Raw genomic sequence first — 24,979 nt, forward strand, 5'->3', positions numbered from 1 at the left:
TAGGTTACGAAACTAGGATATTTGAACTTCTTAGTCTTAATTTTTAATGTTTTATAAATTTAAATGCTGAATATACTTCAGTGCTGATTTCTCAGGAGAACAATGATTCATGTGATTTATACTGTTTGTTGGACCCTAAGATACACTGGGTTAGACTGATGAAAGTGAGGTTGCCAATCTGCACCAGTGGCCCCTCACACCACCACCAAAACTACTTTTTCTAATGCCTTATATGTTCATTTCAAGCCTTCTCACACTGTTCATTGTTCCTGTGTGCAGGTGATCCGCTACCAGAAGCAGCTGCAGCAGAATTACATCCAGATGTACAGGCGGAACAGGGACCTGGAGAGGGCCATGAGGGAGCTGAGCCTGGAGCTGGAGAGCCGTGACCTGGACGAGTACGAGGTGCGCAGCGGCAGCAACGACATCCACTATGAGGAGATCACTGCTACTGAGATCTGACCTCACTACGGAAGCCCCCACATGCCAAGAACTATAGACCCAAGCCCGAGAACTGCACTATCCCCACTACGGCTTTACCTGGACCACTGTAGAACTGTCCGGACACAAGTATTTAACACAAAACCAGCACAAAGACTGTTTATTTTCCCAGCTACAGTCGAATCAGGGTATCTGTTCTCAAAGCAAAAAAATGAAGAGGAGTGCACAGGAACTGGTCTGACTTTAGGAGTATTACGGAGTCACCAGCATGTATGTAACGACAACATTAAACAACATTACCACTTCTACAGCAGGCTAATGGGCTAGCTACATGTGCATGGATGTTTTCAGTATCATTTGTGATAGATTTTTGGGGAATTTTCATAAGGTATAAATTGTACAAAAAAATTGACACTTGAAAATGTGAGCACTTGGTATTTTGGCTAAAAATTAGAGACACACATTAGCATTCTACACTTGCAGTTGAATAAATAATACTTTTTTGATAAATGCAGCAATATATAGCCCACAAATATAGGCAACTTATTTCATTTATTTTTCCTTTTTTTTCCTCAAAAACGAAATAAAATCTGAACAGACACATAAATCGTATCCACTTGTAGCTAGAGATACACCATTAGTGACTTTTTTACACCCAAATACCACCATTTTGTCTTTCAATACACAATTTTGCACAATAAGGGAACACCAAAACAGGATTTGTAAATTTCTAAATCTTCATTGTGTTTTCTCAAATTTTCAAGAATTTTCTGAGAATTTGAATTTGTTTTTGTGCAGGAATTTACACAACAATCTTCTCGCGTTTTTTCTGAAACAAATCATTTCTTTGACATTTGCTTACAAGTGGATTTCCTCTTATTGTCCACCGCCACAAAGGAAACTTCACCAATCAGCTTACAGCAACACAATGCATTCTTAGTACTACATTTACATAACATTAGTGCAGCATTAAAGAGGGGGTATTATGTAAAATAGTCTTTTTTTTTAGCTTTCTACCATGTTATAATGTTGTTCCCTCATCAAAAACATTCCTGAAGCGGTTTTAGACGTCATCCATGCATGTTTGAGCAATCTAGTGATCGCTCCCGGGCCCTATTCAAACCCTTCTAACAGTTAGCAGTACGAGTCTGTCCAAGCCTACATCACCCATGCTCCCACACAACAATTCTCCATAAATATAAAAAAGCATGATGCAAAACTGTACACAACAACTTTACAAACCTGATGCGATGTGCAGCAGTTTCATTAGCACACTCATTGTAATGTGATAGCGCTCTGAAGGGGGAGTGACTCAGACTCATGAAAGACTTGTTAATACGTTGTTGTTTTTTGGCGAATATAGGATTTTCAAAACAATCAAAGGTAACATGGTGATGGTGATCTAAATATGTTATGTGTTAGCAGAAGAAGTGTAATACCTCCTCTTTAAGCTATTTAGTTTGAGTTTCTGCTCTCCTCCTCCTCCTCCTCCCCCTCCTCTGCCTCCACCTGCCACCATCTTCTTAGCCATTCTATTTTTATAAAACTCTCAGAACTAAAAATGTCTCTGGCGGTGACACATTTCTGCGTAAATCGTGGGCATGCTTTTTTTCTGAATTTCAATGCACTCCTTGCTCCTCGTTCTCCTCCTCTTCTCCACCTTCCTACTCTTCTCCTCTTAAGCTTTTAGCAGTCTCCTGAAATGTCTTCCTCTAATCTGCTCCTACTGCTTTAAAAAGGTAGCAGGGTGGCACGCTTGCATGTTTTTGTAACCGAACGAGTGGGCCGATTTAATGCACTGATGGATCTGGAAAACAGTTTATTTTACTAAGAGTCTATATCAAGAAGGTAAAGGTATTCTATATAATGGAGGAAATGTTGTATATTTTTCTATAGCAGCTGAAGATATTTTGTTGTAGTACTGGTAACAGTGTGGGTCTACTCTGCAAGTATAAAGAGTATTATATCTATCACATACATGTAACTCAAATGAGTGGTCACTTAAAATGGAGAGGGGGGTTGATAAATGTGCAGTCAGTGGTGGAAGGTAACAAAGTAAAAGTAGTAAAGTACTGTACTTAAGTGTACATTTTAGGTGTCTGTACTTAAGTAAATTTTACAGTGAATATTTTACTTCACTACATTTGAGAGCAGTATCTGTGCTTTCTACTCCACTGCATTTTTGAACTGGACTGAAAAGTAAAAGTATTTTTTTTAACACATTCATAATTTGAGCAAACAAACATTTACAAACAAAAAACAGCTAGAAAAAAACATTGATTTAATTGGTTCTGCTGATAAAAAAAAAAAAACAACTCCGCAAATCTTTATCAAAATCACTACAGTTGAAGCCGTATAGGACCTCAAAATCTGTGCAAAATACTTTTACTTTTTACTCTTAATGTACATTTTTAAACTGGTGCTTGAATATTTTTACTTTTCATGTGATACTTTTATTTTATTTTTTTGCTCCAGTATCTGTACTTTTACTTAAGTAACAAAATTGAGTACTTCTTCCACCACTGGATCTGGTGTTAAAATTAGAGCAGTGAAAATTGATTTTCAGCAGGTTGTGAAAGGGTGGAGGGGAGTCCTGAGCGCTTTTGGAATATAATGAGAACTGGATTATCAGGACGATATACTGGTGAAGCTCTATTATGTCACATTAGTTATAAATAATAGGAATTTTTTAAAATGTGTAACATAAGTAACAATTTACAGTAAAGACACAACTGTAGCACTTCACTGGATTTGGAGCATTAGCTTTATCATTGGGAGAGAAATGTAAGAAAAAAGGGATTTTGACATGGTATTAAATATCAAAACAAAAATAAGAATGGTTCAATTAACTACTCAAAATTAGGGGCAAATTTAGAAGCAACATCACAATTTTATGATTATTCACAGTTACTGAAATGGAAAACATGGGGAAACTCCTCACTCACTTTCATTCATAATTTCTGGAACACACTAAAGGAACACTACCATTCCTTTAGTGTGTGACAGACCAAGCAAAATTACTGTGACATAAATGGACAAAAAGTGCTTTTACGTTTACTATCTTACGGTGTAGTAGTAGTAGTAGTAGCCAATTTGATTTAAAGATTGAATAAAAAAAACACTTCATGCTCCTAAAATCCTCACGTATACAATTTAGTTACAATTATGTTTATATTTGTAACCTGAATATTCATGATTACTGAATTATCTTTCCATCCCTATGTATTTATACTTAGAGTTGTGCATCCTTACATCTATACTTTTATATAAAATCACCAAGTTTTAATCTAAATCCTAGCAGTACCAAAAGCACAGTTACAACCAATCAGACGAGTGTGTTGTTGTTCTGCATATTAATAAGCAGGTAGGTGAAAGATCTACTGCTGATCTGTGCTAAAGCAAGTGAAAAGAAGGACATTGCTTTGTGGGTAGTCTTAAAGGGGCCATGTTACGCTATTTTGTGATCTGTGTTATAATGTTTCCTCATCACAAACAGACACGGAGTTGTATTTTGTTTCTTTCACACGTTAAACACACAAACCCTGCATATTTAGGCTGAGCTCTTCTCTCAAACTGGAAACTCTCTGTTCCACCTTGTGATATCATGTGGTGATACAGGAAATGCTCCACTGTGTTTTTAAAGTTAATAAGGCGATTACTCAAACATGTGTGAGTGAAACAAAACACAACACCAGGTATGTTTTTGATGAGGTTACAACATGACTAAAAGCTCAAAAGAATCAATTTTGCGTAATATAGGACCTTTTTAAAGCTTGATTTTAACACAAGATCTGAAGGTTGTCATGACGACACATTCAAACATCCTCTTTTTCTGTGACCACTCATTTACCATCATACTACCACTTCTCACTGTTGTGCACGCCATATGTTTAGTAACTGCATGAGGGACTTCTTCTCTGAGAGGTCAACAAAACGCTTCTAAATATGGAAAAAGTATTATTAATAATGATCATGGTGTTTGGTCATGTGCATGTGACGACCACTTTCTCTGTGGTTTGGGGAGATTCAAAATGTCTGCTCCAGATGTTGAACTAAAGCCTTGGAAAGTTGACATGAACGGAAAAAGAATAATATCGTAGTATCAGTTTGTACCTCAAATTGACGTTGTTTTAAAAAGTGGATTAGAAACACTGATTTTGAACTCCAAATTAAAGCTGCGCTATGTAACTTTTCATATGAAGGAATTACCACCTGCTTGTCTCAATGTGGATGTTTTTGCTTTGCCTGGAATGTCCAAATTTCAAACTCGATATCGATACTAAGGAATACACTCGATGTTCAATACCGATTCTGATACCACCATGATAATAACAATTGAATGTGACTTTTTAGTATTGATACTTGTTCAAATGAGTATCTATCAAACATATCGAAAATCAGATACTAATCGATACTAAAACTAGCATCAATACTAAAGCTAGCATCAATTAGTATTTGATTTCTGATACTTTTGACTTTTGACAACACTAATAGGGCATTATCTCGATGAAGACAAGCAAGGTGACTCCACTAGGCCAAGTTACAGGTCGGATCTGTGGAGAGGTGACCCCACTCTCATTACAAATGCATGTTTTTCAAAGTGTTGTAAGCAATAAAATAACATGTAACTGAATAATACCATAGTGGGGAACATTCCAAGCAAAACAAATCAAGCATATGGAGGACCCCCAAACAGAAAAGTTACATTGTGCGCTTTTAATTCCTAAAACTTACTAATGTGGACTAATCAGTAATAGTAACACCACATAGCCCAGTTATACACAATACAGCACTGTCCCTTTAAGGCACAAACTGAGCTAATTGCTAATGCTAACCTCAAATAGACTGTTACAGATGCGACGCAGGACATATTTGAGTATTAATGATCAGATTTAACCCCTTAAACACTGTGCGTCTGAAGTATACATGTAAATATGTAAAACACTCAAATAGTATATCAGAGCTGACATTGTATTTTATTTAGACAAAGATCTATATTTCAAATGTAGCCACTGTGACTAGACCAAAGCAACGTTTCTTTCTGTTTTTTTTCTGTGGCATTCTTCTGTTCTTCATGAGTCTGTCCATCATCATCTCTTCTGTAGTCCTCTGTATATTTTTATGTGTATATTTCTTGTACAAATAATGACTGTGTTTTTAATTAAAACAAGTTGTCACGGCATAAACAAGTGTGGTTTATTTTCCTTTCATAATAGAATGTTTATTTAGTAGTGTAGTATTTAAGTGTTAATATTGAACCAAAACAAATGACTGTGTATTTACTCTTGTCCCATTTTGTTTTTAGCATCATTACTGCTGTCCTCAGTCCCCATTGTTAGCATTAGCATCTGGTTTGATATCATTGCGCTAAATGCTAACTACTTCACTTAGCAATATAATGATTTTGTATTAATTAGTTTAGCATTGTCTCTGTTTAGCATTGTCTGTTATTCATACAATATTTAACTAGAATATTTAACTGGAAAATAAGCCAATGAAAGAAAAAAAGGCTTAATATAAAGCTTAATTTCATATCATTTAGTTAAACAAATTATTTATAGGGTCATGTAGCAACTGGCAATATTGTTAAGTAGCCAACAGAGGTCATTGTCGTTGGTCCCAAACGTCAAAGAGATTCTCTGTCGAACCAGATAATCTCACTCGACAATGTGAGTATTGCTTCTAGTCCTACTGTAAAAATCTTGGAGTCCTATTTGATCAAAATCTTTCATTCACAGCCCATATAAACATAGCTTGTAAAACCGCATACTTTTACCTGCGAAATATAACTAAAATTAGAAATATTTTACCTAAAAACGATGCTGAAAAACTCATCCATGCATTTGTTACTTCCAGACTTGATTACTGTAATTCTCTGCTCGCCGCCTGCCCAAAAAGTACTATAAGGAGCCTCCAGTTGGTCCAAAATGCAGTGGCCAGAGTCCTAACAGGAACTAAAAGAAGAGACCACATCAGTCCTGTACTAAAATATCTGCACTGGCTTCCTGTCGAGCTTAGAATCAAATTCAAAGTCCTCCTCCTGACATACAAAACCCTAAACGGTATGGCCCCATCCTATCTGCAAGATGCTATTGTCCCGTACCAGCCAAACAGAGCACTCCGCTCTCAGAATGCAGGACTATTAGTGGTTCTTAGAGTGTCCAAAAGTACAGTGGGAGGGAGAGCATTCAGTTACCAAGCTCCTGTGCTATGGAATCAACTCCCTGCTGATGTTAAACAGGCCCCCACAGTCTCTCTATTTAAGACCAGGCTTAAAACCTTCCTCTTCGGTATAGCTTATGACCAGGTTACTTAGTGAGGGAGTTAGGGAGTGACATTAAAACCCGGGATAAGATAGGCTGCAGTAGGAGATAACTAGCTGGGGGAAGTATGGCAACCTGAGCACTATCCTCTGGTTTGTCCTATTTTCTCATCAGCAATGCTATACACATGTTGTCCCCTGTCCCACTCCCCCTGTGGAGTGTATCTCTTTCAGATGCCCCGATGACAGCTGGACCCTCTCCTCCTCCCCGCCTGGCCCTCCTCCACCTGCCTCCCTCTCCTACTCACCTGGCTCTCCTCCTCCTCACCCGGCTCTCCTTCCACTCGCCTGGTCTTCCTCCTCCTCGCTTGGTCCTCCTCCACCCCCTCCCTCCTCCTCGTCTGGCCGATTTTTCTGTTTAGGCAGCTCAGTGGCTGAGTGGCATCACTCATGCCGCACAGCAAGAGGGTTTGGTTCGATCCTTGGGTCGCCCAGGTCTTTCTGTGTAGAGTTTTGCATGTTTCTCCCCGTGTCTGGATGGGTTTCCTCCGGGTACTCCGGTTTCCCCCATCAACCAAAACATGAAGCCCTTCGAGACAACTGTTGTTGTGATTTTGGGCGTTACAAAAATAAATGAATTGAATTGAACTGAATAGCCATTAGCTAGTCTACCATGCACAACGACAATGTTTTATTATTTTCTAATGGGTACAAAATATCGCTTTTGTTGTCTCAAATCTGATATATTGGATATTTAAGGCTTATATATTAAACAAAATTGACTGTTGTGAGCCTTAAACCATGTTATAATGTTGTTGCCTCCTCAAAAACAGACCTGGAGTTGTGTTTTGTTTCATTCACACATGTTTGAGTAATGTTTTATTATTAGTCTGTCTACATCCCCAAAGCTAAAAATGCTCTGTTCCATCTTGTGATGTCATGCAGTGGTAGTTTTCATGTTGACAGCTCCTTTTCCTTTTGTTTAGTAGAGATTGGCAATTTCAGGGCTGAAATTAACCAAATTATTCTAGTGAGGGTGTGTGGAGTTTAAAAACACAGAGGAGAACTTCCTGTATTACTGCATGACATCACAAGGTGGAACAAAGCTCAGCCTAAATATGCAGGGTTTGTGTCTTAAACATGTGTGAAACAAAACAAAACGGCAGGTATGTTTTTGATGAGGAAACAACATTATAACATTGATCAGAAAATAGCGTAATATATGCTCGTGTCCTGTTCTGCTCCCTGTCTCCAGTCAAGTCTATTGAAGTCTAGCCATAATCTCTGACCACAGCATGGTGTAATTAAGCCTCCAAAGTGGCGGATTGTACCAGCTAGCGCTAACATCTCTGCCAATGTGCGCAAAAATACTCAGCAGCATTTGGTATAATCCCTCTGGACATCCGCTAAACCCCACTATCAGTTCTGACATAGCACCCATAGCACCCACGCTTTAATCTGGCCATAAATAAATCTGGCAATCTGGAGCTGGCAGGACCGCAGCTGGCCGTACCTAAAAAAAAAAAAAAGTAGACTACTAGTACAACATTCTCAAAGTAGTTCGGGGTCAAGACGAGGTTGCGGCATGTGGCCCTCTTTGATCTATGACAAATTTATCTGCAACACTGATATGACCAAGGTATGTGTTTGTAACTGTGAGACTGTGTTTGACCATATGGACGAGAAAGAGCATGCCACAAGGTCCAGCTAGAGGTGCACTTTATTTAGCAAAAATGTTATTATCACCAGCAAACACAATAATAATAATAATCATATTTTTGTTGTTTCATCAATCAAAACATCTCATGACATGTTATAGCTATTTCAACATTATTCATAGTTAGTATTCATTGTATCAACCATAGACTGTATAAACTACATCAAGACGAGAGAGAAAGAGTGAGAGAGAGAGAGCAAGAAGGAGGAGAGGGAGAGAGACAGAGGGAGGAAAGAGAGAGGGCAAGAGGGAGGAGAGGGAGAAAGAGAGAGAGGAGGGTGAGAGACAGATAGATAGAGGGAGAGGAGGGTAAGAGGGGGAGTGAAAGAGGGAGAGACAAAGATAGACAGAGAGAGAGAGAGAAGGTGAGAGGGGGAGAGAGAGGGGCATGAGAGACAGTGATGGAGAGAAAAGGAGGGAGAGAGGGAGAGAACAGAGGAAGAGAGATGGAGAGGAAAAGAGAGAAAGTGAGAGGTAGGGAGAGAGAGTGAGAAATAGAGAGGAAAAGAGGAGGAGAGGGAGAGGACAGAGGGAAAGAGAGGGAGAGAGGACAAAGAGAGGAAGGTGAAAGACATAGACAGGGAGAGGGAGAGAGATGGAGAAAGAGAAAAGAGAGAGAGGGAGAGAATCAGAGTGAAAAAGAGGGAGATGACAGAGGGAGAAAGAGAGAGGGGGAGGTTGTACTAAAGCTGTTGAACAAAAGCACCTGACAGCAGCGAGACATAGGCCGTGTCTCAATTTGCCAAATGCACCTTTTGAAGGTGCTCATCGAAGTACTCCTCAAAGTGTAGTTTGACGGTTCCGGACAAGAATGTGTCCTCCTCAGTGTAGCCGCCATCTTGCTGAAGTGGGACAGGCCTATACCACGGACCGCACTTCCACGGCTGTCTTTGCGTGTACGATACTTACATTACGTATGTTATTTTTAATTATTTATTATTTAATAGAAGAAAAGTCAAGATGTCGTCGCCGCAGCCGTTTCTTTCTGTTTAGATTGAATATCAATAGGCAAATATAACGTTCAAGGTGATTTTTTTCCTCAATTGTAGCTACTTCATAACTTTAACAAAATATACCTTGTGAAAACGTAATAACAGAGACAGAGGTAACAACATCATTTTTACATTCATAGTCTCTAAACCAGAGAACACTGATTAATTGTACATAAAGTGGGATATTGCATTGATATACAGTTTAATGATTCGGTATTTTGGCCAATGGCTACACCACTTTAATAACAGTAGAGGGCGCTGTTTCCCTTCTATGCCACGCCAGTTATTTTCATCTTATTATTGTAAAGTATTTTCTAGCAGTGCAGCGCTACATCAAGCTCGTATCTTGATTTACTAACACAAAGGTAAATGACACGTGCCCACCAGGGGCGCAGACCTATGGAATGTACCGGAACTCATGAAGATTTTGTGCATGTCTCAGGACTCTCTTCTGTCCTTTCTGGAGAGTCCATTGCTTCATTGTTCACATGAAAGATGATTTTTTTGTCTTGTTCTGCTGTTGTGATACTTCAAGCAATCGACGTGAAGCATTCGTTTGAACGATCCAATCACTGGTTTCAAACACTTTCAGTGATGAGAGCCAGATGAGTAATTAGAGCGAAATGTTTTTACAAAGGAGATCAGGGATGAAATGATCGCCCGAAGATGTTTTAAGTTGTGCGTCTGTTTATTGTGTAGCCATTGGCCAAAATATTCAATTCAATTTATTTTTCACAATGGTCAAAGTTTAGTAAGGCACATACACACATACACACACGTAGCAACATACACATACGTATCAACATACTATCTACAATTCTGCGTTTATATGCTACATATGGAAGTGTCTATCGTTCACCTATTCCCAATTGACCCTGTGAAAAACATGGAACCCCCAAGAAGCTGTAAAGCTTATGTAATGGGGTCCATCACCCTGTGCGAAACACCCAATGATGGCTTGGCAAGTATTCCTTTTCTTTTACTTTGCCCTACACATTATATATATATATATATATATATATATATATATATATATATATATATATATATATATATATATATATATATATATATATATATATATATATATATATATATATATATATATATATATATATATATATATATATACATACATATATATATATATACACACACACACACATACATACACATACATATAGCACACACCAACACATACATACATACATACATAAAATATACACCCATATATTGTATATATCTATATACATACACATACATGTATACACACAATATACATACACAACCTATACATTATATATGACCTATACAACATATACAATATCTATATATGACACATGCATAGCATACATATATACATGCAGCTGCACACATATATAAATATATGTATAATACACACACACACATATCCACATACGTTTACATACACACACCCGTTATGAACAGAGAGAAGATCCAATGCAGAACTTGTCAGTCAGGCACTATAGCTTCCCAGTAGTTTGCATTTCAGATTTCTTTTAAATATATGTAATGAGGGAGACTGTTTAATGTCAATGCTTAATTCATTCCATATTTGTGGACCTCTATAGCAGACACTAAAGCTGGTACATTTTAATTTCCTAAATTTTCCTTTTAAAATACATTTTTCCCTTGTGTTGTGCTGATGAGAGGATGATTGTAGTGGGATAAGGTCACACAATTGACTGTTTAGTTTGTGAACCACACTGTACATTGTACAAGCATTGTGATATATGTTACTTTCACATAGCTTTAGAAGACCATATCTGTGGAAGAGTGGATTTGTTGGGGAGTTTGACAAGGACCAGGTGATCGCCCTTATGGCTTTTTTTTGTAATATCTGGAGTTTAGCAGTGTAAGTGGGATAGGTGTTGCACCATATCACATTGCAATAATTCAGGTGCGTCTCAAACAAGGATCTATACAGTGTCAGCAGTGCTTCTGATGGAAGTGCATGTCTTATTTTAAACAGTAGGCCAACAATTTTGGATAATTTTTTAACCAGCTCATCAATCTGTTTGGCAGGAAGACAATAAAGAAGGTTTTGTTAATATTTAAAGACAGTTTGTTGCATTTGAACCAAGTATTTACCTTTACGAGATGTTCATTTAGAAGTTTCCCTAACTGATCCAGGTTTTTATGTGACATAAACAGATTCGTGTCATCAGCAAATAGTACTTTGTGAATGTTGTTGGAACAAAAGACAAAATCATTTATATAAATAATAAATAAGAGTGGCCCCATAATGGATCCTTGTGGGACTCCTGTCTCAATGATTTTTGTGTCTGAATTTTGTTCAACATGCACATATTGCTCTCTTCCACAGATATAACTTCTAAACCACTGGAGTGCTACTCCTCTGACACCATAGTGCATCAATTTACCAAGAAGAGTTTCATGATCTATAGTATCAAATGCCTTTGAAAGATCTAGAAACACCCCAATACCGTACTCTCCTTTTTCAAAAGCATCGTTAATTTTCTCAACAAGATCTAAAATAGCCATACATGTGGTGCTGTTTTTCCTAAAGCCATATTGTGAAGGTACTAATATGTTATACTTATCCAAATATTCTACAAGTCTGGAGTATACTACTCGTTCTAATACTTTAGAGAGAGTTGGGAGGATGGATATAGGTCTGTAATTTTGAGTGTCATTTTTATCCCCAGACTTGTATATGGGTATTATTTTTGCCATCTTGGTTAATTTTGGCACAATGCCTTGTGCTAATGAAAGATTGATAGTGTAGGCAAGAGGCTCAGCAATTTCATTTACTATGGCTTTAATGATTATGCTACAGATGTTATCAGCACCAATAGTATGAGAAGACTTTAGCTTGTTTATGACGTTGATGACTTCTACTTTACAGGTAGGTTTGAAAAAGAGTGAGTTAGAATAGGAGCCCTGAAGATAATGCTCATAGTGGGCACCCCCTAGTTGACATATATTTTTAGAAAGTTGTTTACCAACAGAGGCAAAGTAATTATTAAAGATATTAGATAAGTTGGTATTTCCATTTAGTTCATTTTGCAACACCGTGTCCGGAAGGACTGAAGGTTTTTGTGTGCGGCTGAGGATCTCATTTAACACCTTCCAAGATTCCTTTTGGTTCCCAAGAACATTATTGAATTTGACAGTAAAATAGATTTGTTTGCTTGTTCTTATTATTTTTGTCAATTTATTTTTGTATTTAGTATATAACATTTTGTTTTGGGTGTTAGGATTTTTTAACATACTGCTTATATAATTTCATTTTCTTTTTTATAGACTTTTGAATTCCTTTTGTTATCCATGGTTTGGCATGTGTACTATGCTGTTTAATTATCTTTTCCGGAATAGTTTTAGTAACAGAATCTGTTATTTCAGAAATTAGTGAATTATATGCACAGTTGGGGTCTGAGGTATTGAATACTGAGTCCCACCTTTTAGTTTGAAGATGCAGAATCAGATTTGCAAGGGTTTTGTTGTTTAGAACCTTCATTTTTCTCTTTGCGCATAGATCGGGTATTTTGTTCTTCAAATTCAAATAATGTATAATGGGATAATGATCTGTGATATCAGAATATACTATTCCTGATTTACATTCAATTTGTGCTATATTAGTTATTATGTTGTCCAAGGTTGACTTACTTCTCTCTGTAACTCGAGTATGTTTATTGATAGTTGGGAAAAATGATGAGGAGAAGAGAGTATTGAGAAAGTCAGTTCCAATGTTATCTTCTTTAGATATGTCTATGTTAAAGTCTCCCATGATAAGACAGTTTGTATTAGTTTGGTTTATGTGAAGTAAAACATTCTCAAGTTGATCTCTAAAAGTATCACAGTCTGAATCAGGTGGACGATAAATTACTCCTATGATAATAGTTTTTGAATTTATGTTTTTTAGTTCTACAAATAATGAATCAGAATAACCATCATCTAACTTAATATCTGTTGGTTCCTTTACTGAATATTGAGAGCTTATATATAGACATACTCCTCCTCCAATTTTACCAATTCTATTTTTGTGATATAGTGAGTATCCGTCCAGATTAAAATAGTCAAGATATGTTAGTTCATTTATCCAAGTTTCACTACAACCTATTATCTCAAAGTCATGGCCTATAGTGGCAAGTAGTGAAACCAGGTCATCGTGATGCTTTTTGATACTTCTGATGTTTAGATGCATCAATGAAAAGGTAAAGTCACTCTTAACATTTATTAAATCTTCTGCGTTATAATATTCACAGTTTATGTTCCCTAAAGTACCAGAATGGTGCTGGTCAAATCTTTCATATTCTCTACTACAATTTATGTTTATCAAACCCATATGTTACCATTAATTTGATATCAGACATTATTCTTGTCATCGGTAGATACACATTGGCCCTTACCAGTATTACCATCTTTCCCTGAACCCCATAAAGAAAGAAAAAAGAAAAAGAAAAACATAAAATAACAAAAAATAATGATAACAATTTGACTATAACTCTTATTAACTTTGCGAATTTTGTCAAGAAAAGAAAAGAAAACTGTCTCTCATTTAATCCTGGTGGAATAGAATCCCATACCCACGAATCCTCAATTCTTGTCCATTAGTAAACAGTATTTACATGCTGCACCTGGAACATTTCCCACAGTCCAATCTCTAGTATATAAGAGAATGAGTGTCACATACCAGTTCAGGAGGTCATTCTGAGGAACGCTTCAGCCTCTTTCGAGTCTCTGAAAGTCTTCTTAGTGTCATTAATGGTGAAGGACAGAACTGCGGGATAGGCCATTCGGAAGCGTATGTTCCTTTTAATAAGCTCCGCGCACACGGCATTAAACGCTCTCCTGGCCATCCGGACAGTAGGTGGGATATCGGGAATGATCCTCAAGTCACAGCCCTGGTATTGTATAGTCTTATGTTGTTTGGCTGCAGTCAGTACCATCGTGACGTCTCTGGAGCGTTGGAATTTGATGATAACAGAGCGCGGGTGTCCGTCTCTACGCTCCCCAAAGCCCCGGTGGGCGCGGTCAATTGCTACTGAGGTGACCGGTAAGTTTAGCAGTTTGGGTATAAATCTTTCAAAAAACATGATAGGATCCGTACCTTCTATTCCCTCTTTTAGATTTAATAGTCTGATGTTGTCACGTCTTGATCGCCCCTCCAAGTCCAGTACTTTTCCCATTAGCTCCTTGTTAATTTTTTCCAGTTCGTCCACTCGCTTTTTTATTGGTGCGATGTCATCTTCTAGCCCAGAGATACGTGTCTCGGACTCGATTTGGCGAGCCGTGAGTGACTCAGTTATTTCGGCAACTTCATCAATGCGCTTTATGAGGCCATCCAGCTTATTGTTCACCTTACACTCAAACTCATCAAAAGACTCTTTCATGGCCTTTTGAATGCGCATCCCTTCCTCCGCCACAGCCGTAGAAATACTCTTTAACAGAGTGTCAGCTGAAACATTTACGGTGTTTAATTTAGCAGAGGAACTAGCGTTAGCATCACAGTCAGCGTTTGTAGCATGACCCATGCTAGCTGGTATGTAGTCCGTGCTGCCGTCTGTTACTTCACGATCACTTCGCGCTTGTTTTGTTTTTGGCATCTTCGTCTTTTAATCCAAGTACTAAAGTGCAGTCAGTGCGATCAGAGTAGTGGGTATAGTTGGTGAATGGAGAGACAGTTTTACGTGACGTGACCTACTCACTCACTCTGCCGCCATCTTGTTATCATCAAATACCGCATCATTAAATTGTATATCAATGCAATATCCCACTTTATGTACAATTAATCAGTGTTCTCTGGTTTATAGCCTATGAATGTAGCTACAATTGAGAAAAAAGTAGCTACAATTGAGAAAAAAAATCAACTTGAACGTTATATTTGCCTATTGATATTCAATCTAAACAGAAAGAAATGGCTGCGGCGACGACATCTTGACTTTTCTTCTATTAAATAATAAATAATTAAAAATAACGTACGTAATGTACGTATCGTACACGCAAAGACAGCCGTGGAAGTGCGGTCCGTGGTATAGGCCTGTCCCACTTCAGCAAGATGGCGGCTACACTGAGGAGGACACATTCTCGTCCGGAACCGTCAAACTACACTTTGAGGAGTACTTCGATGAGCACCTTCAAAAGGTGCATTTGGCGAATTGAGACACGGCCACTGTGTGTAAAAACAGCATGTATGAAGTGACCATGAAAAACACACAAAGTCTAAATGTGACTGTGACAAACATTACATGGTGTAAAGTTAAAGATTTCTATAACACATCCATCCACATCAGTCAGCGCCTGAGGGTTATAGACAATTTGAATGTCCATATCTCACAGACATCCACCATCTTGGATTAATCATGTGACAGATGTGATATGTCATGTAATCCTATGGAGACATCGAATGTTGCCACATTTTCATTTATTAAACTTTTTTAAAAAGCACAACCTAAAATCTGGGCAAAGAGGAATACAAAGGAGCAGAGCGTGTGACAGGGCCCCACAGGATGAACTATTCACACTCTACAGGCTCCAGACTCATGATCTGAGCTGGGTACACGGGTGCACCTAAGATTTTCAGTTGGGTGCACCAGAACCCACCACTTATTTAAACTGCTTCAATAATAAAGGCTTAAATAAATAACATGGTTAGTTACTTGTCCCCGGATATACTTAATACCACATGCATATTAAAGAAAAAGCTGACACATATTTTCAATAGAAAATTGTTTATTAAATAAAAGTAGAAATATATATATATAAAATGTTTTTTTTTTTCATTAAGTGAAATGATTGAATGAATAGAATGATTGAATGATTAACTATTACAAAATATTAGCAAAATAAATTATAAAAAATAATATTTGGAATTAAATGCGGGTGTGTGTGGTTACAACATAAAAAGCTGTCTAAAGGTCTACTCAGAATGGACCTGGTTGTTTGAGGCCTGGTTGTTTGTGGCCTGGTTGTTTGAGGCCTGGTTGTTTGAGGCCTGGTTGTTTGAGGCCTGGTTGTTTGAGGCCTGGTTGTTTGAGGCCTGGTTGCTGTGGGCCTGGTTGCTGTGGGCCTGGTTGCTGTGGGCCTGGTTGCTGTGGGCCTGGTTGCTGTGGGCCTGGTTGCTGTGGGCCTAGTTGCTGTTGGCCTGGTTGGACATGACCTGGTTGTTGGGGATCAGGATCTGGTTGATGGGGACCAGGTCGGACAGGACCTGGTTGTTGGGGGACTGATTGCTGTGGGCCTGGTTGTTTGGGGCCAGGTTGTACAGGACCTGGGTTTTGGGGGCCTGGTTGCTGTTAGCCTGGTTGCCGTAGGCCTGGGTGCTGGGGGACTGGTTGCTGTTGGCCTCGGTGTTAGGGGACTGGTTACTGTTGGCCTGGTTGTTGTGAGCCTGGGTGTTGGGGGCCAGGTTGTACAGGACCTGGTTGTTGGGGGGCAGGCTGTACAGGACCTGGTTGTTGGGGGCCAAGTTGTTCAGGACCTGGTTGTTGGGGGCCAGGTTGGACAGGACCTCGTTGTTGGGAGCCAGGTTGTTCAGGACCTGGTTGTTGGGGGCCAGGTTGGACAGGACCTGGTTGTTGGGGGCCAGGTTGTACGGGACCTGGTTGTTGGGGGCCAGGTTGGGCAGGACCTGGTTGTTGGGGGGCAGGCTGTACATGACCTGGTTGTTGGGGGCCAGGTTGTTCAGAACCTGGTCGATGGGGACCAGGTTGTACGGGACTTGGTTGTTGGGGGCCAGGTTGTTCAGGACCTGGTTGTTGGGGGCCAGGTTGGACGGGACCTGGTTGTTGGGAGCCAGGTTGTTCAGGACCTGGTTGTTGGGGGCCAGGTTGGACGGGACTTGGTTGTTGGGGGCCAGGTTGGGCAGGACCTGGTTGTTGGGGGGCAGGCTGTATATGACCTGGTTGTTGGGGGCCAGGTTGTTCAGAACCTGGTCGATGGGGACCAGGTTGTACGGGACTTGGTTGTTGGGGGCCAGGTTGGACAGGACCTGGTTGTTGGGGGCCAGGTTGTTCAGGAACTGGTTGTTGGGGGCCAGGTTGGACGGGACCTGGTTGTTGGGGGCCAGGTTAGACGGGACCTGGTTGTTGGGGGCCAGGTTGTACGGGACCTGGTTGTTGGGGGCCAGGTTGTACGGGACCTGGTTGTTGGGGGCCAGGTTGTTCAGGACCTGGTTGATGTGGGCCAGGATGGACAGGACCTGGTTGTTGGGGACGTGGTTGATGGGGACCGTCTGGATGGGGACCAGCTTGATGGGACACTGGTTGCTGTGGTGCTCGCGGATCACTTGGTAAGTAATATTGACCAACATCACAGGCTCAAGAGGCGTAGCTCCCTGTGGGTGTGTGACTGGACAGCCGGTGTTGTTTCTCTTTCTGGCCTTTTTACTCTGAAATGACATAAAGGTTTTAGTAAAAATACATTTTAATCGATGAAATGATCCAGATGAGTGTGTGTGAGACGTGTGTGTGAGACGTGTGTGTGAGACGTGTGTGTGAGACGTGTGTGTGAGACGTGTGTGTGAGACGTGTGTGTGAGACGTGTGTGAGACGTGTGTGTGAGACGTGTGTGTGAGACATGTGTTGCACTTACAAAGTTGTCCTTCGCAGACCATCCGGGGTACTTGGCCTGATGATCTAATCTCTCTTTTCGTGCTCGTTCGTAATACGGCGCCTGCTCCTCATCAGACAGCATCTTCCACTGCAACAAGACACACATTACAACAGGGATTTTACCTTCTGCTCTTCATCATTTGTGAGCCGTATCTTGAATGCTCCTGTTTGTTTGGCGTGTTCTACTTACCCTCTGTCCCAGCACCACGTTCACTTTGGCGCAGTCGGTGATGCCGAGCTCCTGCACCACGTTGGGCCTCTGCTCCGCCCTGTACAACATGAACGCGTTTGGAGGCTTTTTGATGTAAGGTCTGCTCTCCGCGTCCGCATCCTGCGTCCTCCTGCTACAAACACAAATACAATGGAAATATTGACTTTTGCAAAAACTTCAAGAGAACAAAGATGTAAGGTGCATGTCCTTTCATGGGACGAAGGATCGTATGTATATTTCTACAGAGATGGTCCTGTTCTTTACCTTGTCATAGCAGAGGTACCAGAGGTGGACGGTCCTGGACGTGGCTTTTCTTCTTTGCTGCAGATAAGAATAGAAAGACATTCATTAGTACAGGCTGCTATGGGACAAAACCAGTGTGGAAATAAATGTCTTTAGTACTTACAGTGTCCACGAGGGCATCTGTGTGCGGATGCCAGGGCTGTTGTTTGGCTGAAATAAAAAACAAAAAACAATTAGATCACATTCATTGAGATATGACAAAAAGACATTTCATTGCATTTTGTTGTTTTTACAGTTAAATATCAATGAAAAAGTCCAGTGTATCGTTGGTTTATGAATGTTAACTTACTGTAGACCTTGATGCAGAAGGGTCAGTTCTCTGATTGTCTGACAGTCTCCTCCTCTTTGGACTGGAGCAGTCAGAGGTCGTTGGTGCTGCAGGTGCGAGGCTGTTCATGACCGCCAAATCGTCTTGAGTGTCAAAGGGAACATCCTTTTTAAAAACCTCATGACACAACTCATCCACTGACATAAATTCAGTGGGGTTTTGGACGTCCAAGGACTCCAACTCGCTCTGGAGTAGATTGTCCTGAGGTGGTGGGGGTGCGGTTGGTTCCACAGGTGCAGCAGGGGGAGGGGGAGGCGCAGAGGGCAGCCACCGGGCGAATGCAGGGTCCTCCTCATCTTCGGCAACCCAGCCGCTCATGAAATCGTCTGGATTCCAGTTGATCATAGCTGAGATGTATGAAAAACTGTAAAAACAAAGCAGATTATTTTTTTTTTTTCCCAATCTAACTCCATAAAAACTTCATACTCTCGTCTCCACAAGCTCCTAACAATCATCTTACATGAGTTTTACATAATATGATCCATATTTATGTGCCAAAATGTGTTAAAATATACTGTTCATGGTTGTAAATTAAATTAAAATACTACAAGAAACAGTTAAACAGACTAAAACTGAACTCTGCAGAAACAGGCTTTTGTGTTTTGTGTTTTGTGAGACTTTTGTGTGAGTGTAAACCAGCGCTTCAAACACGTACTCACCAGTTGAACTCGGAGAAATTAGTTGATTTAAACGTTTGGATGCTTAAATGTGTTTGTTTGTGAAAAGTCAAGGAGACAAATGCAAATGTGGCTCACTGTACGATCACTAAGTCAATAATGACAAATGTTTACAAGAGTTCACCTACTACAACTTTGTGGCATCACATCGATGACATCACATAGCACGCCGATCACCGTGGAGACGGCGTCACCGTGGAGACGGCACGATGTCGGTGTGCTGTGGAGACAGAATTCCTTGCTGATTCCATTTTTCTGTTATAATGTGCTGATAAATCCCAACCCTGTGAACCTTCATCCTGCAACAAATATATTTCAGAATAAATCACAATGTCAAATCACAGAGTTTAGTGCTTCATTCTTTGATTCTGCAGAAGTCTTTCCTTGTAAATGGCCATATTTGTTGTTATTGTTGGACCATGAGTGTCTCTGATTGGCTCATCCACCTGTCAATCACACCCATCTGAAGTCAGGGAGATTCACATCTTTGTAAAGTATTGAAGAAGTGTGTGTCCTGGATTCAAGGCGAGAGTAACTCAACAGTCCTGACTTCAGGATGAAATGTTGTTTTAAAATATTTGGTATTTGACTGGTCATTCGTCAGAGTAAAGGCTCCAGTTCTGTATCTTATTTAGCTAATATGATGTTCTCTGCAGACTAAATGTCTAAATACTCTCAATGCTTTTGAAAGTTGCACTAAACAGTGTTATTTATGATTAACATAATCTAACAATGAGCTCGTTTGAGGGGTAAAAAACAAAAGTAAGTCAACTTTATTTATACAGCACTTTTCACAGCTAAAAATAAAAGTGCTTTACAGAACAAAATAATAATTTGAGACGATGTGACAATGTCCTACATGAAAAAATAATTAACAATTATAATTTAAAAAGTAATTAACAATAATAATAAAAATGCACAAATGAACATAACTCGCTGCTGCTTTTGTCAAACAGGAAACACTGACTGGACTCATGGGTTTAACTTCCTGTTTTATGTGACATTTTCACCATAAAAAGACAAAATATTTAGTTTCATACTGTTAATTCATAAGGCCAAAGTCCTAATATTGCACCATTTAAAAACACATGGCACTGCTCACGTTTGTGCAACCTCTGATGTGAGCATGACGGACACCTAATTACACAAAAAGGATTATTTAGCATATTTCTACTAATTTAAATTAAGCAAATTAATCTTAAAAGATCAATTTTAAGATTTTTTTTACTTGTCTCAATGAAATTTTTAAATTTGTTTCAAGATATTCCATCGTGATCCATCTTATTTAGATATTACAACTTACTCTAAGCACATTATATATTAAATCAAGCCACATTGTTGAGGTTTTGCACAAATGCCCGAGGTCTTATATGTTTTGAAACTTGAAACTAATGTAGTTATTTTAAGGTATTTTATCATCAAGTCATTAAACCTGCCTATGAACATCTCAGAAACATCACAACAACCCTATAACTGCTTATACCATTAGCATTAATGCCATGGGACTTTTTTTTACCTCAGTGGTTTTTCATCTGTAAATACAAAGTACTCAACAGACCAATAGACCTTTACACTCTATACACCTGGATTAATCAGATATTTAAACAAAAACACTTTAAAAGTAGATACAAATAGCTTAAATCTCTTTATTACAGACCTCTTTAAACATTTTCATACAATAATACATCGGTGAGATCATATTTTCCTGGAGCATATGTCTTGGCGTTGAACATCAGAGTGTTATGAGGTAAAATCACAGTTTCACAATAAAGAGGAATATTTTTAAAAATATCAGTATCTGCCCACATTTGTTATCACTTGAGGATAAAGTGGTAACAGTGATGGGGCTTGTGCCTTAGATCTACAGGGGAACAAGAGAAACCTTGTTTACCTGAATTTATGAGTCCAATTCAATATCTCCAGACAAAATAAGGTGCTTCAACACATTTAATCTCATAGAGCGCGACACCCTCAAGCATGACGTGCATTATGAGATGATACGCAGAAAAATGTACAAGTTTGCTCCTTCTACTAAGTCCATTAGTAATCATGAGGACACTTTTAAGAAAATCTGTCCTGGGTTTCTCCTAACTTCAAATACCCTTGAACCACCACGTTTAACTCGACAGTCTTTGTGATATGACGACCTCTTCTGGAACAAGTGAATCAAAAGTTCTGATAGTTTGTTCTTGCATGTCGGCTGTGGACAAGGCGACAAAAGGATCCAGGATCTCAGTCCAGAGATGTTCAATGTTGTACAATGGCTCATGTCATTTAAAAACAGTCCTCACCCTCTGCCGCAGAAGGAATGAACTGAAATTTTGAACTTTAGTAACAATGTTGTTCAGGTTCGCCTGTGTTAAGATACAAAAAGACATTTGTATGTAGCACAAATTTCAAAGATTCACAATAAAACAGACAGGTAGAGGTTGTACCTGAGAGATGCCACATCTTTCACAGACGTCGACAGTAAAACCACCAGCACGTCCAGTTAAAGCCTGTGAAAACAAGAGCTGCAAGATTAGCTTGTGCTAATGGCCAAGTATCCAGCCCCCTCGCCCAGTTCACCTAAAAAGAGTAAATCTACAACTAAATGTGTAATAAAACATATAGTACAACATGACAGTTTTCTTGTATTTAATAATAATGATAAAGATATTAGTGTTTAGTGGCTGTGCTGAAAGCACCTGGTACACTCAGTACAGACTGTTTTTTGCATTTATAAATTATGAATAACTTTGTAAATATGTGAACTAACCAGCACAGTCACAAACTGATGTTCCGCTGCATTTTACTTTTTAAACTTTTTTTTTTTTTTTTTTTTTTTTTTTTTTTTTGCACCAACATTTTTAACTATAATCTATAATATAATAATTTTAAAGTAATCAGCTATAAAATATTTCATTATGGTTTTCCATTTTTGCTGTGTGCCTCTAAATAATACCTTAAATGACAAAGGCTCAATGTTTACATCTTTTGAAAGTTGAGGGCAATAATTTTGCTGATGTGGGAGTCAAAAGAGCTGCGTTTACACTTGCCTTTTCGTCAATTTGTGATCAGTCGGCTCACTGGAGTACTGTTTTTTGTCGTGAGTCTTTTGTCCTGATTGTGTTGCTTAGCAAATTTTTTATTTGGTCATTTCCACATGTGCTGTGTGTCTAATGGTCTATATGTATGTTTTGTGTGTGTTAAAGTGCTAATATTCGTGTAATATTCTTGTTTAGTCTTGGTCTCGTAACTTGTGGCTGTTTGTATTTCTACAGATGAAACCGTTAGTGCTAAAGTGCTAGTGGGGCCTAGTAGCTCATCTTAGCTGGATCCTTATGTTTGTGTTAAGTTCTGGTCTATATTTATGTTTTTGTGTGCATAAAAGTGGTAATATTCTTGTTTACCTGGGTATGTTTGTATTTAACCGGATATAACTTTTTAGTGTGTAAAGTCTTAGTCGGGCCTAGTAGCGAGCTTATCTTAGCTGGATCCTGTTCTAGTCCTTGTCAAATACTGGTTGAGTTCCTTCTGCAGGGAGTAGACTGTAAACTTGCAGCTTAGGACAAAACTGTGCTGTTTGTTAGGAACCATTTTCAGTCCTGGTAGGATTTGGTTTAGTCGTGGTTTTGATCAGTATTGTTCTGTGTGATCTTATGCGTCTCAGAACAGATAGGATTTTTCACTTGTGTTTTGGTCCTGGTCTGGGTCTGGTCCTTGTCTGATCCTTGTCTGGTCCTTGTCTGGTCCTTGTCTGGTCCTTGTCTGGTCCTTGTCTGGTCCTTGTCTGGTCCTGGTCCTGGTCTGGTCCTTGTCTGGTCCTGGTTTGGTCCTGGTCCTGGTCTGGTCCTGGTCTGGTCCTGGTCTGGTCCTGGTCTGGTCCTTGTCTGGTCCTTGTCTGGTCCTTGTCTGGTCCTTGTCTGGTCCTTGTCTGGTCCTTGTGTGCATCCATGTGCACTTCACGCACTGCTATATCCCATCATGCGCCGCGACTACGCAACAAAGAAGAAAATGGAGTCCACTGCGCAATACACATTCAAATGTTCGTACTGTTTTACCTCATCTAGAACACTGCGACATGAAACTGTTAAATCTGAATAAAGATCTGTACAGGCCGTGTGTTTGATTAAAAAGGGGTTACATGAAATAAAGGAATGTGCAGTTATTGCTAGACAATAAGAAGACATTATCATTAGAAATTATTACTGCAATAAGAATAATGTAAGAATGTTTGTTTCTATTGTAAGCGTCAAACACCAAGAGACTGAAACAAAGTCAGAAGAGTTTAATGAGTTCCACACAGGTAATGTGAACAATAAAGCAATGGACTCTCCAGAAAGGACAGAAGAGAGTCCTGAGACGTGCACAAAATCTTCATGAGTTCCGGTACATTCCATAGTTCCTAAGTTTCAACTCCTGGGCTCACACAAGCAAGACTCTCCTTAACACATCATTAAATAAACAGACGCACAACTTAAAACATCTTCGAACGATCATTTCATCCCTGATCTCCTTTGTAAAAACATTTCACTCTAATTACTCATCTGGCTCTCATCACTGAAAGTGTTTGAAACCAGTGATTGGATCGTTCAAACGAATGCTTCACGTCGATTGTTTGAAGCATCACAACAGCAGAACAAGACAAAAAAATCATCTTTCACTTCATAAATGTACAAAACACTTCCCTCTGCACAATCAGCACAAACGCAGCAGTCTGGATTTGTGCTAAAACAGGCTCTGGTAAGTTTTTTTGCGCCGCCATGTTTGTTTTGGTTCGTTTTGGTGCTGGCTCTTTGTGATTGGTCAGGACCCGTCACATGCAAATAAGTCACAAGAATTCATCTTGTGCATCGTTTGATGTGGCTTAAACTGAGAACTATTTAGTATAATAGCATATTTTTTATAATGGTGTATGAGGCCATCCAGCTTATTGTTCTCCTTACACTCAAACTCATCAAAAGACTCTTTCATGGCCTTTTGAATGCGCATCCCTTCCTCCGCCACAGCCGTAGAAATACTCTTTAACAGAGTGTCAGCTGAAACATTTACGGTGTTTAATTTAGCAGAGAAACTAGCGTTAGCATCACAGTCAGCGTTTGTAGCATGACCCATGCTAGCTGGTATGTAGTCCGTGCTGCCGTCTGTTACTTCACGATCACTTCGCGCTTGTTTTGTTTTTGGCATCTTCGTCTTTTAATCCAAGTACTAAAGTGCAGTCAGTGCGATCAGAGTAGTGGGTATAGTTGGTGAATGGAGAGACAGTTTTACATGACGTGACCTACTCACTCACTCTGCCGCCATCTTGTCATCATCAAATACCGCATCATTAAATTGTATATCAATGCAATATCCCACTTTATGTACAATTAATCAGTGTTCTCTGGTTTATAGCCTATGAATGTAAAAATGATGTTGTTACCTCTGTCTCTGTTATTACGTTTTCACAAGGTATATTTTGTTAAAGTT

At 39.3% G+C, this 24,979-nt stretch overlaps 1 protein-coding gene across 2 annotated transcripts in view; it reads left to right on the top strand.

Annotated features, from left to right (window-relative positions):
* lzts2a (leucine zipper, putative tumor suppressor 2a) overlaps positions 1–5,624 on the top strand; it is a 91,806-nt gene extending 86,182 nt beyond the window's left edge. The window contains exon 9 of one of the 2 annotated variants that reach the window (XM_055227154.1): positions 280–5,624. In XM_055227154.1, coding sequence (XP_055083129.1) covers positions 280–462 — 183 coding nt within the window. In that variant the 3' untranslated portion in view covers positions 463–5,624. The remainder of the gene's footprint in view (positions 1–279) is intronic. The other variant, XM_033979957.2, reaches the window with a different exon arrangement.
* Positions 5,625–24,979: the final 19,355 nt, after the last annotated feature.

The sequence above is a fragment of the Periophthalmus magnuspinnatus genome, chromosome 15 (genome assembly GCF_009829125.3).
Source record: "Periophthalmus magnuspinnatus isolate fPerMag1 chromosome 15, fPerMag1.2.pri, whole genome shotgun sequence".
In the NCBI taxonomy this organism is placed as follows: Eukaryota; Metazoa; Chordata; class Actinopteri; order Gobiiformes; family Gobiidae; genus Periophthalmus; species Periophthalmus magnuspinnatus.